Genomic DNA, 17,276 nt, shown 5'->3' with positions numbered 1-17,276 from the left:
GGCTCAGGTCATGATCTCAGGGTCCTGGGATCGAGTCCCACATTGGGCTCTCTGCTCAGCAGGAAGCCTGCTTCCCTCTCTCTGCCTGCCTCTCTGCCTACTTGTGATCTCTGTCTGTCAAATAAATAAATAAAATCGTAAAAAAAAAAAAAAGGCTTAGAAATAAAGAAAAAAAAGGAGGGGGGGCTTAAAGAGGAGACTCCATCCATGTAAGGAGGGAAGAAGAGAAATGTGAGGCAGGTAACAGCACATGTTCCCTGACCAGCATCAACACAGCAGTACAAACCCACTTCCCTACAGCATCAGGAAGGATAGGCAGCGCCCTGTGTAGTCTTATCCCTGAGTTTCTACATCTCTCCCTCCCTCCCCTGCTTCCTTCCCTCGTCCTTCCTCCTTCCTTCCTGCTCCTCTTAGAACCAATAGCAGCTCCTCCCTGAAGTTATCTCAAAGCAAACAAGAAAGTGCTCGGAACACAGAAGTGTGCGATATCTCATGAATGGCTTTCCTTGGGACTCCTTCCCATCCCGAGCCCCTTCTCTTGGCACTATTTTCAGTACAGAATAGAATTTTAGTGTCTGGTGTACTCAAGGTAAATTTGTGTAGAGGCTCTGGAAGGAAGGGTAGGGCTTACAGGGACGGTAACATCAGGCAACGGACAACCAAAAACGTTGGCTTGGAATCTCCACAGTAAGAAAATATAAGTGCTAATGACCTTTATGGAAGCACATGGAAAAGCATCTAAGTAGATGAAGTGACCAAGAGCCGTAAGTTTAAGCTACAAGAAAAGAATGCATGGGGTACCTGGCTGGCTCAGTTGGTTGAACAAAAGACTCTTGATCTCAGGGTTATAAGTGAGAGCTCCCACTGGGTATAGAGATTACTTAAGAATAAAATCTTAAAAAAACAAACACGAAGGGGCATCTGGGTGGTTCAGTTGTTAAGCATCTGTCTTCGGCTCAGGTCATGATCCCAGAGTAATTTAAATAACTCACAATCCTACTCACCTTGGTTAAATGTTCTTGAGGAGTAGGTGCTGGACTGAATTCACCAGGTGAAAAGGCATCCCCTTCCCTTCTTACATCTAAAATAAGTTGTGCCACATAATTTTCCTGGAACCGTGTCCTTTTCCCCAAAGCACCTGAAAAAAAATATTAAATTGTACTTAAATAATTGATTTGTCAATCAGATCTACTGTATAATCATGAAAAGTAGTATTTTCAGAGTACTTTAGAGTCTGTAAAGGTATTTTCTCCACTTCACATTAAAAAAAAAAAAGATCTGAGACTCGATAATGACCTTAAACTACTTATGAAATTATAAAGCCAGGGCAAAAAATAAAAAATAATGATAAAAATAAAATCATAAAGCCAATAAGCTATAAGGCCAGAACTCAAACTCAAGATTTACCCCACTAGATTACACATACTCACTTTTGCATCAAACAACCTCGTTTCCCCCAAATTTTCATAGGTCTAAGAAGTATCATCAACCTCATAGAGCAGATAAAAAAAACAGATGTTCTGAGGTGTAGTCACTTGCTTAAGATCAAAGGGACTTTCAGTCTCAGACCCAGAGCTTAAAGCCAGGATCTCCAGGTTCTAAATCCCACAGTCTTTCTGTTATTCTATCTGGCTTCATTTAACACCAACATTTTTTCCATTTTGTATCTGAAATAACTTGCTACAGAATTGCTTTAATAGAGGCAACAGTCCTAATAGCCACTCTTTGGCAAGCATCAGATTACAAAGACCCTTGATTGTAAAGACCAGTCTATGAAGTCTGGATTTTATCCTGCAATGAGTCTGGATCTAAATTATACATCAGCCTTTTAAACATGCTACACATAAACAGCTACCGAGATGGTCTAATACAGATCACTTTTTTATAGAAGGGCCACAGCTGAATGGAAAAAAATAATAATCTGATTTTCATTTTATATTTGTGAGTACCACATTTGTATTTTTAAGCTCTTTGCTCTTCACTTGGAAAAAAAATATGAAGAACTAGCCAGTAAATATACCAGCAGTTAAAAGCTGACTATACAGAACACTGTGCCATTAGCTTTTAAATAGCCCAAAAAAAAGTCCCCAAGGGCCAAAACATTTAAAAACATAATCTCTGAAGCTAACCTCACAAGTTATATTATATAGAACTGTATTTTCCTATACAGACAAGACTCTGACTTACATATGGCCATTGTTCCAAAAGTTCTAAGATGGATATTTAATAATTTTCCCCATACAAACAATGCAGCAAAAGATGGCTAAGATCCCAGACCAGGCCACAAAGTCATATGTAACTCATACTATAGTTGAAAGATTTTACTGACAAGACCAGCTCAATAAGAAGCACAGAATTTAGGGGGGAAGAATGGACCTTAGAGATAATCCAGACCGAGTCCAGGAAGGACAAATAGGTTCAATCACTTTAACCTTTACAGACACAGCCTGGAATGCTGAGCTCAGGTTCAAGAGGTAAGAGTGGTGTGCTCGAACTGACGCTGTCGACTGTTATGAAGGTAATCGTACTGAATGTCAATGATACTGTAAGACCCCAGGGATAGAGCAAGACGTGAAAAGCGACCAATGTTTCTTATTTTGTATTTGGAAGAAATACAGAGGTTCTTGGAGAAATTCTGTAACTTATTTCTTCGACCAACAAATGTCTGAGTGCCAACAATATGCCAGCATTCTAAGGCATTGAATCTAAAACAGTTGACATTTTGTGTTCTGAAGACAAAGAAAGCAGATGGAAGCCATAGGTGGGTATTTACAAGAAAGGGCAATGTACATGTGGGTAAGGAAACCCACACCCATAAACAAATGGTCGAAAGTTCATTTGTGGGGGCACCTAGTTGGCTCAGTCAGTAGAAAATGCAACTCTCGATCTCTGGGTCTTGAGTTCAAATCCTACACTGGGCACAGAGCTTGCTTTAGAAAAAAAAAGAAAGTTAAATTTGTGCACTGTCTGGACGCTCTATGTGTATCGATAACACATGGCTTACCAGACTGGAAAATAAAGGGGAATCTCTGGGAATAAAGAAAATAGTTCATTTCAGGCTTGTTCTAATACTGTCAATTTTTAAAATAAAATCTTTAACACTGATTTTTACAAAGCAAAGAACAGAAAAGAAAAAAATCAAGTACAACCAAACAGTAGTCATACTGCCAACGTCTCTATTAGTTTTATCATAAAAATAAGTCAATCATCCACAAAAGGTAACAAGTCTTACCTGTCAAATCAACTTGTAATTTGCTGATATCTTTAGCAATGCTGAACTGATCTTTTGCTTTTGTGTATTCGTAATAATATAAAAATATATATGCACACTCCAGATGGAATTGAATAGCCAAATGCTGACCGGAAGCGCCTACGAACAGATCTTCTAGTTTCGTCACTGCAAGACATAAGATGAAGCATTAAAAACTAGGATGAAAATGAAAATCTATGCTTAAGTAAAACGAGCAACTGAGGAAAACGTTGAGTCCGCAGTACGTGAAGTATATACATTGCATAGTCCCTGCTCTTAAAGACTGTAAATCTGGAGGATGAGGGACATCAGTACAACCACGGCTCACAGCCAGCGTTCTTTGAGCTCTCGCATGTTCCAAGCAAAGACCTAAGGACATGACATACGGCCCTCCTTTACTCCACACAATTCTAGGAAACACAATTCATAAACCTGCTCTAATTTCAGAGTGCTCCTTTAACGGTGCAATGAAAAAATACAACAACACAAGGTGAAAATATGCAAAGTGCCAAGTGAATCTCTAAAGAGTGAAACACTCCAGAAAACCTTAGGAAGAGATCAGTTTACGGCTTCCCTCATAAGTCCTCCCTTCAACAGAGAAACAAAGATATATATGACCCTATGAATACCCAATATAGAATGAACATTGCTTTAGCAGTCAGATTCTGAGTTCTCTAAGTATCTGAGCTGAAACGACAGGAGGATAATATAACCTGATAACACAGTGTCTGAAATGAAATGAGTGTCAAAATTAATTATAGGTAACAGGCTTGTTGACACACACCAACTTGCAGGGGGCATCCACAGGCCACCCGGTCCATACCTCGACAATATCCCTGACCAACTATCCTGCAAAAATGCTTCCCGTAATAGGTCAGTCAGCATTTCACACAGCAGTCCACAAGAATTAATGCATAATGTGAAAGTAATACAACAGTGTATGTTCATTATACTTCAATTAAAAAAGACTTTCTAAAATTGTTAAAGAACTAATTTTCTAAAATTGTTAAAGAACTAATGCATAAGAAGTACAGAAAACGCACTTCCATTCTCTTCCATTCGAGCTGAAAGGGGAGGGTAGGCACGTAATGCCCATTCTGCCTGGCATGAGCTCTTTTACACACTGTGCTACAATGCTCACAATGATGTCTTTGAGGCTGACACTATCCCCATCTGATTCATTAGAAATCTGAACTCAGATCGCTAGTCACCTCAGTTGCTAAGTGGCAAAGCCAGAATTTGAATCGATGCTTATTGGGAGAATGGGGGCGAGAAGGGAGTTGGCAGAGGACAAGTGTGTAGAGGGGCTATTACACAACCCAATCCCCTTCATCATCTAGTTATCTGACAGAAACACAGCTATGAAATAGATATCCTTTATTTTCTTCTGAACTGAAATTAAAATGAGTCTGAAAAAGAAAGTGTTTTTCTTGGGCACCTGGATGGTTCAGTCAGTTAAGCATCCAACTCTTGATCCCAGCTCAGGTCTCAGGGTCATGAGTTCAAGCCCCACACTGGGCCCCACACTGGGCATAGAGCCTACTTTAAAAAAAAGTGGTTTTTGATATGCTGCCAGCCCTTTGAAGAGATTCTCTGGACTCAGGGTAAGTCAAGATGTACAGGTCTTACTTCAAAAGGCAGACAGGTATCTAAGTATGAACTTCTTACAATGAAACTCCTTCAGTAGATCTCCACACAAACCAAACTCAAGAAAAGCTGGAACGGATAATGTTCAGTGCTCTTAGTGCTTTTAATTAACCTTCTTTCTCTTTGACTGCCCATTACTCCTGAGTGTCTAGTCACTTTTCTCAGAAATATAGTAACCTTCTATCATGTTAGCACAGTTCACAACCACAGTTCTTTTTAGTCATCGATGACAGTAAAGTAAGGTTCTGGGATACAAACATGTACCAAGGGATGTGAAGCTTGGCCAAGGTTTTTTAAAATCTCTCAATGAACACAGAAAGGCTGTTTCTGCATTTAAGTAGACTTCTGATGTTGTGATACCTCATATAAGCCTAGGGAAGGCTATCAAATTTATAGTCTTAATAACACATAAATAAGGGACATAAATGCCCAAAGCTGGCTCTCGGTATCCAAATCTCCCCTCCTACCCATCTACCTACCTACCTGTGTGTGTATGTGTGTGTATTTGTATAATTAATTGGCTTTGAGCTTGTACTTCTGTTTCTTCTATATCTTATGCGTACAGGGGTCAAATGTTGTTAAATAAAATAGGAAGAGGAGTCCTAATCTTCTTTTTTTAATAATTAATCTTTAAATTCCCACAGCACATCAAATTACTTTTCCAATAAAAACACCTTTAAAAGGCTGGATCTAGGGGCACCTGGGAGGCTCAGTCAGTTAAGCATCTGACTCTTGGCTTCAGCTCAGGTCCTGATGTCAAGAGTGAGATCGAGCCCCACGTAGGGCTCCGAGCTCAGCGGGGAATCAACTGAGATTCTCTCTCCCTCTACCCCTTCAACTGATGCGCGCTCTCTCCCTCTTTCTCTCTCTCTCAAATAAATAAATAAATCTTTAAAAAAAAAAAAAAAAGCTGGATTTAAAGTCTGGATTTGAAACATTTAATATATAGCACAGGCCAGACAGGCCCCAGGCACCCAGTGGAGCCCATGGCTACAACACTGAAGCCTGGTGAGCCTGTTAAGGGGAAGCCCTTTGTTTATTTATTTATTTATTTATTTATTTATCTATTTTTAATATTTTATTCATGGGGTGCCAGAGCGGCTCAGTCGGTTAAATATCTACCTTCAGCTAAGGTCATGATCTCAGGATCCTGGAATCCAGGATCCTGGATGGGGCTCCCTGCTCAGTGGGAAGTCTGTTTCTCCCTCTCCCCCAACTTGTGCTTTCTTCCTCTCCCAAATAAATAAAGGCTTTTAAAAAAATAAAGACTACATTCATTTATTTATTTGAGAGAGTGCACACACATGCACGAGGGAGGGAGGGGTGGCGACAAGCGGCAGGGAAAGGGACAAACTGACTCTGTGCTAAGCCCGAAGCCCACAGTGGGGCTCAGTCTCTCAACGCTGAGATTATTACTTGCGCCCAAGCCAAGATTCCTACACTTAAGCGACTGAGCCACCCAGGCACCACTAGGGAAAGCCCTTTAAGCTCCCAGGAATTTCAGGTGCCAAAAACATTCCCTGTGCATGGGACCTGATATTATATGGCTCATTAGGATCTGCTGTGGGGGCCTTGGACGTTTTTTGTTAACTAGCAAATGTAGATCATGTGATGCTGGAGTAGGAGGATTAACGATGGTGACTTTAAGATACCGGCTCCCTCACAGGTATAATTATGCAAAGCTAAAAATCCACTGAAGAATTGTCCGAGAAGGAATTAAAATAAGATTTTATATAAAAGTTGAAATGTAAGTATGTAAGTATGAAAGTACTCAAGCTGATCCAGAAAGAAAACAAAACAAGGGCAACAGCAGTAGCTAAGCAGAGTCTCAAGAAGAGGACACCGAAGTACAATTCTTTGGAGTCAGTGTGGACAAAGCCAAGGTCAACTATATTAAATGCTGTAGGTACCAGAAGGCTATCAATCAAGTAAGCAAAGTCTGTATATAAATAAATCAAGTAAAGCAAAGTCTGTATATAAATAATAATTAATTAATTATAAATAAATAATTTATATTAAATTATAAATTATAAATAAAATTATATTTTATTATATATAATAATTTATTTATTTATAAATAAATAAAATGTGCAATATATTTTTATGTTACCAATTGTGCTGAGAACAAAGGAATACTCAGAGAACAGAAACTAAATGAAAACTGAACCTCAGGAATTAAGCATTACTGACACAATATTCTGCCCTAAAGCAAACTATCAAAACTTAAGGTCCTGAGAATGTCACTTTTATGGCTGCAAGGAACACCAAAGACAAAAGATGAGGAGGCCTGGACCACCCCGAGAGGTCACTCCAGCAGGAGACTCCGTGTGAAGCTGAAAGCCAAAGAACTGTATCTTCACTGAAGGTTAAAAGGAGGTAAGTTGGCCGTGCAGAAGAGGTCAGCAAGAAAAATGGCACTAGGAAAAGGTGGAAAATGTATCCTAAGAATTCGTAATCATAAGCCAGCCTTCACAGATTTGTGACATCATTCAAAACAGGAAAGTGCTAGCCAACTCCAACTCATTTCCTCTAAAAAATAAAAATTAAAAAACAAAAACAAAAACAGAAACAGCTCCTTTCCTCCCTGACCTTCATACTTCTCAAACTGATTTCCTACTGTTGCCCCTCCAATGTTCCATCCTTCTCCTGCCTCTCTCCCCATCTCAACAATTTCCCTCTATTCCATCTGACTTTTAATCAACATCTACTGAATATTACAGATGCTTAGAATTGTGCTAGATCCTAAAGCAAGGTTTAAGCCTGATCTTCCCTAATGAGAGGATGGGGGAAGAAGAGCTAGGAGGGGAAGACACATCATCATTATTCAATACACGGTTACCATGATGTGAGATTGTGTGGCACTGACCATAAGTACCAAAGAGGGGAAATCCGTAAGGCTGGGGTAGTTGAACAAACCTTTCCAAAGGACGGGCCTTGAAAGGCAGATAGAAATTTGGCTCCAATTCACTTCTATTCCATAAAGCTCACAAAAGAGGGTCCACATGGTTCTTGTTCACTGGCCTATCATAGCTGGTGCTCAGTGAATATCCCAGGAGTGCACAAGTGCACAACCCTTTGATGGCTACCATCAAGATGAAAATCCTATGTCCCAGTGACCTAGCTCCTACCTACCATTCAACTCATCACCTGACATACGAACCACCCTCATACTTACTCCGGCCATTCGGAACTACCAGAATTCCAAAATGCACAAAAACATTTCAAGTCTCTGTGTCTCTCTTTGTATACGTTATATGCCCTTTCCAACTTCACCTAATAAATTCTTAGTCATTCTTCGAGAGTCACTTCATGCACGAGGTACCTTATGAAGCCTTCTCTGCTCTCTCGGGCTTCAACTAACCACATCCTCTGGTTCACTCCTTCCTCTTTACACCCTTGTTTCTACTTGTACTTCTGCCCCTGCCTCCTGCATGCACTGATATCCCTAGCACCTAGCACAGTGACTGAAACATGGCAAGCACTCCAAAAACAATTTTTATTAAATATGAAATTGGGTGGAAAATATAAAGTCAAAGGTAAAACTGGAAATCATTAAGGGCTTCCCTAATCAGAAATAATGACATGATGAAACCGGTATCTAGAAAAACCAATCCAGTACTGATGAGGGAGAAGGAACGAAGGTCAAGAAAGAGCCTACAAGTCAGGTGCAACCCTTGAGATATGAAGTGATAGTGACAGCAGCCTTATGTAACTGGGGGGACAGGTCAGATAGAAGGAAGGACAGACCCACCCAGTCACTGTTGCTCAACAGTAGTCATGTCTAATAAAATTTTCTCTGAGGATGTAAGTATTCACCCGCTGCACTGTCCAAAATGGCAGCCGTTAGCTACTTGCGGCTTCAGAGCACTTCAAATGGGGCTCGTGAAACAGAGGAACTGAATTTTTTATTTCATTTATTTTATTTTATTTCAATTTAAATAGTCACAGATAGCTAGCGGCTCTCCAGCTAGCAGTTGTTCAGTGACGAAATCACAGCTCTTTTTTTTTCTTTAAAATAAAGAGTTTATTTATTTATTTATTTATTTATTTATTTATTTGACACAGAGAGAGAGAGACAGAGCACAAGTAAGCAGAACAGCAGGTATAGGGAGAGAGAGAGTCAGGCTGTCTGCTGAGCAAGGAGCCTGAGGCGGGGCTCAATCCCAGCACCCTGGGATCATGTCCTGAGCTGAAAGCAGCCACTTAACCGACTGAGCCACCCAGGCGCCCCACCCAGCTTTTTTTAACTAATAAAAGGCAGCACTTTGCAGCAGTTATGGATCCTAACAATGGAATGCATTCTCTCTCAAAGTAATTTCGGGAAGTGCCCAGGGAAAGAGGAAATAACTCTTTTGGATACAATCTTCCCAGTGGATTATAGCATTAGGATGAGTGGAAAGCTGGCCTAAGAAGAATCACATTATTCTATACCTGGAAAGGATTCAATGATCATTTTACACAGAAAGAATCCTGGTTTGGAAGTCAGATGAGTTGCCTAAGGTCACACAGGGAGCCAGTGACAGAGGAGAAACTGTAAGACAGATCTTAAAACACCATGGTCTGTTAATTGTCTTGACTGTGATCATTTCACAGGTGAATACATATGTAAAACATCATCAAGTGCACATTTCAAAATATGAGTAAATACTATAGGTTAATTATACTTCAAAAAAGCCATTAAAAAAAACCCAACACACATTATAGCCACCACCCTACCATCCTCTGTCAACTCTTCAGTTCTATCTCATAGAGTTATTGTGAGAAATAAACTAGCTAATGTATTTAAAGACATAACAGTGCTTGGTATGGAGCTAGCACTATAGAACCGTTAACTGCATCATCATTATTAGCTACTAGAATTCTGCCCTACTGACTAGTTGCAGAAATGTAACGGAAAGAAGAATGGGCAGGATTTGGAGTTACAAACTCTAGATCATAAGTCTGAGTCCTGGGCAATCTGAGTCTCAGCTCTTTGTAAAATGAGTTAGTTAGGTGAACAAAATAATCTCTAAAGGGACTTTCCAAACTAAAGATTTTGGACGGGCCTAGGATAAGACTTGTAGGAGTGGAAAAGGCTGCACATGGGACCCTTAGGGAAGAACTGATAAGATTTAAGAACTGGCTAGATGCACAGTATGATAGAAAACAATGAGTCAACTATGAACACACAGTTTTGAGCTTTGGATGCCTCAGGGTTTAAAAAAGAGAGGAACATGTCAACCCAGTAAATGCATATTTACTACTTTAATAATTCAGTAGGTTCTCCATGGAAATGAATATTCATGACCTTCTGGTTGCAAATGTCACCATGACATTTAAAATGTATGCTAAACCAAAACCCCTTTCATAAGATTACTTTAACGCTATGTTAAAGTGAAATCCCTATGAATAATTATAATTAATCATACTTGATGTATTTAATAACATGTATTCATTCCCAAGTATCAATTTTTTTTCTTTTTAATTAGTGCAGGAGCCCCTGAATGGCTCAGTCATTAAGAGTCTGCCTTCGGCTCAGGTCATGATCCTGGTATAGAGACCCACATCGGGCTCCTTGCTCATCAGGGAGCCTGCTACTCCCTCTCCCACTCCTCCTGCTTGTGCCCCCTCTCTTGCTATGTCTCTCTCTGTCAACTAAACAAATAAATAAAATCTTTAAAAGAATAAAAAAATGATAATAATAAAAATAAAAATCAGTCACCAAGAAACTAATCTCTCTTTTTTTTAAGATTTTATTTATTTATTTGACAGACAGAGATCACAAGTAGGCAGAGAGGCAGGCAGAGAGAGAGGTCCTCCTTTTGTTTCAGGCTCCCTGCAGAGGAGACAGCCCGATGTTAAGGTTTGATCCCAGAACCCTGGGATCATGACCTGAGCCGAACGCAGAGGCTTAACCCACTGAGTCACCCAGGCGCCCCGAGACTGATCTCTTGATCAGCTCTTTTCATGTGGAAACAATTCAACCCTAGAGTCACAGAGCTGCCTGTCAATGTTACAGCAGAACTGTCGGACAAAGCCTCTCGACCCGCTCACCCTACACAGACTTCTCCGTAAGCTCATCTTCAAACAGTGACGCTGTGGTATGACATCTCGTGTGTTGTATGGGATACATCTGCAGTGTCGGCTCCCATGCTACATGGCTGTGTGAGCACCTACGCAGCCTTTCAGAGAATCTCGTTTTCCCTGGTGTGACATCCAAAAGAGTACCTCAGTCACACTGGGGAGCGTACTTTGTGAGGCTCTAACTCACTCCTCTCATAGATGTGATCAGTCCAGCAATGTTATGCTGACATTCTGATGGGCTCTGTTCCATTACATTGTGCTGATGGCACATTCCTGGACAAAAACATAAAGATCACTGTTGTTCATGAAGTCCTCGCTTTTGTTTCATGGACTGAAAAAAGTCCTGCCAACTTTTTCATGATCCTTCAAGGGCAACATTTCAAATATAATATCCTTCTCTGGACACTGAGCAATATTTCAGTTATAAGTGACGGCTTGGTCAACATTTGGGCCAAATCCCAGAACAAAACTTTTTTTTTTTTAATAAAATTGTTTATGAAACATTGCAGTTTAAGACTATCTGCAGGCCTACCTAAACATAGCTAAAATGGGCCAATTTATGACTAGATAAAATGAAAAATGTCGTTGATTAGCCTAGAACAGCAACATAAAAAATGCTTAGTTGTAAGCAAAGTAAATGATATGCTGAAATATAATACAGAAAAGAATCAAGACCACTTGGGGAATGAGTCACTTAAGAGTCAGATTTTCCAGATCTTAGTTAACTCTTTCTATTTGGAAACCTAATTTTACCCCGCAGAACAGAATTCTCTCTAAAACACACCACACTATTCTTCTCTTTTAAAATGGCATATAAGGAAGGGTATTTTTTTCCTTTTCTTAATAACTAATAGTTACAGACATTCGTCACCGAAATGTGGTAAAAATGAAGAAATAAATGCAAATTTATATAATATGAGATTAAGGAAAGAAATGTGACTCTCCCGATAGCAAAAGTATCAAATCTGATTTCCTATGAAGGAAAAAAACAACTCCCAATGACACCCTGTTTTTTTGTTCACTTACCAATTTTCCATAAAAGTATAATAAAGCATAGGAAACTATAATATCCTAAGCAGTATAATGTAACTACCTTTCTGCAAAATCAAACCATGGGCTGAATTATGATGTCATCTTATTCCAAATGCTTTCACTATCCTCTGGAAAAGGCAACTTTTCCCCCATTACTATCGGTGATGTTCAAGTCATCCTTGATTTTCAAAACTTCACCCAATTTCATGAACCAGAAGCTCATCCTCACTCTTCTTCCTCCTCTATACGAAGTTCATTTACGACGCATCTCCCACATCATTTCAAAAATATGCAACAGCACTAATGGGGGAGACACAGGCTACACAGGCTTCATTTTACTAGAGAAGACAACACGTCTACTTATCAGGTCTTTATTTTCTCCAAGGTTCACTCCATATTTCATTTGGAAGAGCACTCCACCCCTAGGCAATGCTATTAGGAGAGATTCAAAGTCCATACAGCACCCAAGTGGGGTCAATTTTGTCTGAACTCCTGTATAATATTCCACTCTTGAAAAACTCTTCTATAGAAATTAAGTCAGATACAAGTTGTTGCTACTGAGATGAAGGACAAAGAGAGGAAGTTCTAAAACTTCTTCCCTAAAAGTACATGTAGAAAGGCCTCAATAAACCTTAGCTGTCTTTATTCAACAAATATGTACTAAATATTTACTATTTTCTAGGCACTATGCTAAGCAGAAAAAAGTTAAAAAAAAAAAAACAGCTCACAAGAAACTCACAGCCTAGAGAATCTACAGTCTTAGTGAAAACAAAGATGGTTTAGAGGGCTAAATTCACTCATAAAAATCTTTTATATCCAAAAGCATTAAACCAAAGACTATTGTAGGAGAGGAGGATAGAATGTTTTTCAGTTCTGTTACTTAAGAAACATCATCGTATAGGGACGCCTGGGTGGCTCAGTTGGTTAAACGGCTGCCTTCGGCTCAGGTCATGATCCCAGTATCCTGGGATCGAGTCCCACATCGGGCTCCTTGCTCGGCAGGGAGCCTGCTTCTCCCTCTGCCTCTAGCCTGCCACTCTGTCTGCCTGTGCTTGCGCTCTGTATCTCTCTCTCTCTCTCTCTCTAACAAATAAATAAAAATATAAAAAAAAAAAAAAAAAAAAAAAAGAAACATCATCGTATAGAAAAAGTTAACTCCTGGGGCGCCTGGGTGGCTCAGTGGGTTTAGCCTCTGCCTTCGGCTCGGGTCATGATCCCAGAGTCGTGGGATCGAGCCCCGCGTCGGGCTCTCTGCTCGGCAGGAAGCCTGCTTCCCTCTCTCTCTCTCTCTCTGCCTGCCTCTCTGCCTACTTGTGATCTCTGTCTGTCAAATAAATAAATAAAATATTAAAAAAAAAAAAAAAAGAAAAAGAAAAAGTTAACTCCTCATATGTAATAAAACAACTAATCTATCACATGTCAGGTTTAAATTCCCTAGCAGAATATATATATGTGCAAGATCTGAACACGTCCTTACTTATTCCACAGCCTTGCATTACCTAAAAATCCTAAAAGAACATAAATGGTCTAAGTCTTGGCAAAACATAATATAAATGAATCAATTCCTGTACTCACTGAAGAATATTTTCCTTACTTTCCCTTTTTGAATCACGTACCAATGTTCATTTCATCTAAGGTTAGCATATGCTTGAGTATTTCTACCGTAGAAGAGAAAAAAAGTGAGAAATTAATTTCAACCAAATTACCGAGCTTAGTAGTATTTATTACTACACAAACTAATGTCCTCTCCTGTGTATCCAGCCCAGTTTTTCACTACACAGATGTACCTCGAAGGAAACAGATTAAAGAACAGTATGGGAGCCTCTTGCAAGGACACATGCACACATGTTAAGAGCTGATTTATGCTTTCGTGAATGTCTACTCCATTAAATAGAGAGCACTGCTCCTCTACCCAGAGGGATGCAAACGACTCCCTCCCCCGCATTCCCCTTTATCCCTGGGGGATACGTCCCATGACCCCAGCGGATACATGAAACCACACTGGTATGAACCCTATACATACTACACTTTTTCTCGGTCTCAAAATCCCTTACTGTACTCTACTCACCTTTATTGCGATGATGTGAGATGATAAAATGCCCATGTGATAAGAAGTGAGGGGAATGACACAGACATCGTGATTTGGCAAAAGGCTTCTACTGACCTTGTGACAATAGGTCAGAAGGAGGATTATCTGCTTCCAGACCACAGATGACTGCAGGTAATGAAACCAGAGGAATCAAAATCCTGGGTAAGGGGGAGCACTATACACACACATGCACAAGTACACACACTCACGCCATACATGCTCTCGCTACGTGAAAGGAATATGGGCTTTGGAACCAGACATCTAAGGTCAAACTCCTTCTCTGTAACAGAAGTTCATTACCAAGTCCAAGTTCATCTGTGTTTAACTGCTTCTTCACTGCAATGGAACATGTTTCTGTTTTTCTTTGTTTTGCAACTTTTGCTAAGAATAATCATTCCAAAACCCCAGGGAAACCAAGTGTCAAGGTACCCAAGATTTTTCCCTCTTTTCAAAATGCCTCCCTAGGAAATGTAAGCGGCATCGGTAACAAAGGCTGGGGAAGGCACCGATGGGAAGGTGTGTGGTTTACACTTTCATTTACATTTTAGGTACTTTTATATATGTATATTACATATAATGAAAAATATTATAAAATGTAAGAATACCTCTCTACCTATTGTCATCCTTAGTAAAATGTAGTTTCTGCCAAATGTTAAAAAAAACAAAGGCTTTCTTCATGTGCTCAAAAGGACAGCGGGTAAGTAATTGTCTACTCTGCATGTAATTATTTTGGCACAGTTTACTCCAACTGGAGTCTGTTTCCTTGAAAGGAACATCTATGTAGTAAGAAGCTAGGCCAGAATACACTACAGAGGATGTTAGTTTGTGCCGTAATAAATATGACTAAGCAAGGTAAGTTGGTTAAAATTAATTTCTCAATTTTTTTTGTTCTAAGAGAGAAATACATAAACATTGTAATCTTAAATAAAACAAACATCTGTACATGATTCAAAAAGAGAAGGTGAGGAAAGTTAAGGAATTTTTTTTTAAAATAAAGAAAGTTTACATTTGTTTCCAAAGAGGTTTCTCAGATTAAAGAACAAAGAAAATACTAAAATACTTTAAAGCAATTTGTGATAGAATCATGGCAACCTGCATGGAACAAACCATTTTCTGCATAGGTAATATAAATGACAGTGATTACCTCTTCTAAAATTCAAAGGCAAAAAGAAATTCTATAATCTGACACCCTAATAATTTGTGATATTCCACACCCAGAAATATAGGGGGGAAAAAGAAACAACCTCAACCAGAAAGCTACTATGACCTATTAAAAAAAAAAAAAAAAAAAAAAAAGACCCAAACTGAAAAGGACTGTCTCAGCTGAGAAATGAGCCCGGAGCTGCGTGCCGGCATCTGACAAAGTCTGCTCCATACCTTCCTCAATACAGTCTCCAGCAAGAGCAGAGAGCTGCGGGGAGCGCTCCTCCAGTAACTGCTGGTGAACACTCACACATCTTAGCGTCCACCATGGCAAACTCTAGGGAAAGAAAGTACCACGTAAGTTGAAAATAAAAGCCTTTTTGAAAAATGATTTTTACATTAACTGCCATTAGTGTTTAGAATTTTTTTAACATATATATTTTTTAACATCTGTGAAATTAAACTTGCTCTTCAACAAACATACCCATCCACTGTTAGGTCTTCAGTAGTAATACCCAAATCCGCTTCTCCCTCTTCCGCAAGAATAACCCGCCTCGTCCATCCTCTCAGAGTCTCTGTTTCTAGCCAGCTGGGCTTCCTGTTGCCATTTAGAACTTACTATCTCTTTCTTTAAAATGTCTGCCATTCTCACCAGCCGTCCACTGTGGCACCCCCTCAGTGCCGTAACCCACACAGCGGCTCCTCCGGGAGGCAGAGTGGACAAGGGGCCGGGGACGGGTGCTTATTTTTTCCCTTCCCTGAAATTCTAGCACACTGTCTGTACCAGTGCAAACACATCCCGCTGCGTTCAGGGAGGTCAGCTTTCAGTGTTGTCCACCATCTACTCAGTAAGACAAGAAGTCACGTCCTGCTCATCTCTCTATCCTGCTCCAAGCAGTATTTTGCACAAACCACACTGTAAGAATTACCTTGGATTCAAATATTTTCCAAAACTAAGACAATCCCTTCCACATCCTTGTGAAAACCTCCCATGAAGACTTCTCTCATGAGGGTGGCACACATTGGTGTCTCACTTCTCGGAACTTGTACACTGTTCCTGGAAGTCAGCACCACATTGGACAGAGCTTGTGATTCAAGAGTTTAACTCCCCCTGACTCCAACATTTCTGACGACAGAGACTACATTTTATACATTGTCCTGACTAATGCATACGCTGAGGTTACAGTAGGTTTTTCTCTATTGTCTGATGCTGTTCTTACCTTATCACAGTTTTTTAAAAAAGGGGGGAAGTGACTGGGTGGCTTAGTCAGTTAAGTATCAGGTTATGGTTGTCCTGGGATCAAGACATTCAACTCCTTGCTCAGTGCGAAGCTGCTTCTCCCTCTCCTTCTGCCTAACATTCCCCTGCTTGTGCTCTCTCTCTGTCAAATAAATAAATAAAATCTTTAATAAAATAAAATAAAATACTTGATCCTGGATGGCTCAGTTAAGCATCTGACTTTTGGTTTCAGCTCAGGTCCTGATCTCGGGGTTGTGAGATGGAGCCCTACATTGGGCTCCACGCTTTCAACACAGAGTCTGCTGGACAATCCCTCTCTCCCTCTCCCTCTGCCCTCCCTCCTGCTCACCTGCACGCTCTCTCTAAATAAAAATAAAATCTTAAAAAAAAAAAATGATCCTTATTAAAAACAACAAACAAACAAACAAAAAACTACCTAGCAACAAGCCAATATAGAAGCCCATACAGGAAACAGCAAGTCTGTCCTCTGCTGCCTCGGTGCCATTCTCCGCCCCAGCAACAAGAGACTCAGGTTTGGCAGCAAACACTTTCCCTTTCTAGACATGGGAAGTTAGAGCCAGTCAGAGATTGCCCTTTTAAGAAAACATACATCATCTCTGCCTGCTTGTGCGCGCTCTCTCTCTCTCTCTGACAAATCAATCAATAAATAAAACATACATCGGGGCAGCTGGGTGGCTCAGCTGGTTAAGTGTCTGACTCTTCGGTTTCGGCTCTGGTCGGCATCTCAGGGTTGTGGGATCAAGCCCCGCATGAGGCTCCCCACTCATCGGGGAGTCTGCTTTCCCTCCCTC

General features: G+C 40.1%; 1 protein-coding gene across 2 annotated transcripts in view; it reads right to left on the bottom strand.

Annotated features, from left to right (window-relative positions):
• Positions 1 to 17,276, bottom strand: part of TTC27 (tetratricopeptide repeat domain 27) — a 174,353-nt gene that overhangs the window by 144,778 nt on the left and 12,299 nt on the right. For both annotated transcript variants that reach the window (XM_032352961.1, XM_032352960.1), the window contains exons 5-7: positions 15,459 to 15,561; positions 3,233 to 3,397; positions 1,005 to 1,138 (exon numbers count right to left, since the gene is read on the bottom strand). In XM_032352961.1, the coding sequence (XP_032208852.1) occupies positions 1,005 to 1,138; positions 3,233 to 3,397; positions 15,459 to 15,561 (402 nt within the window). The remainder of the gene's footprint in view (positions 1 to 1,004; positions 1,139 to 3,232; positions 3,398 to 15,458; positions 15,562 to 17,276) is intronic.

Source organism: Mustela erminea, chromosome 7 (genome assembly GCF_009829155.1).
Source record: "Mustela erminea isolate mMusErm1 chromosome 7, mMusErm1.Pri, whole genome shotgun sequence".
Taxonomy (NCBI): Eukaryota; Metazoa; Chordata; class Mammalia; order Carnivora; family Mustelidae; genus Mustela; species Mustela erminea.
The sequence above is the reverse complement of the archived record's forward strand: the minus strand, read 5'-3'. Positions and strand labels throughout refer to the sequence as shown.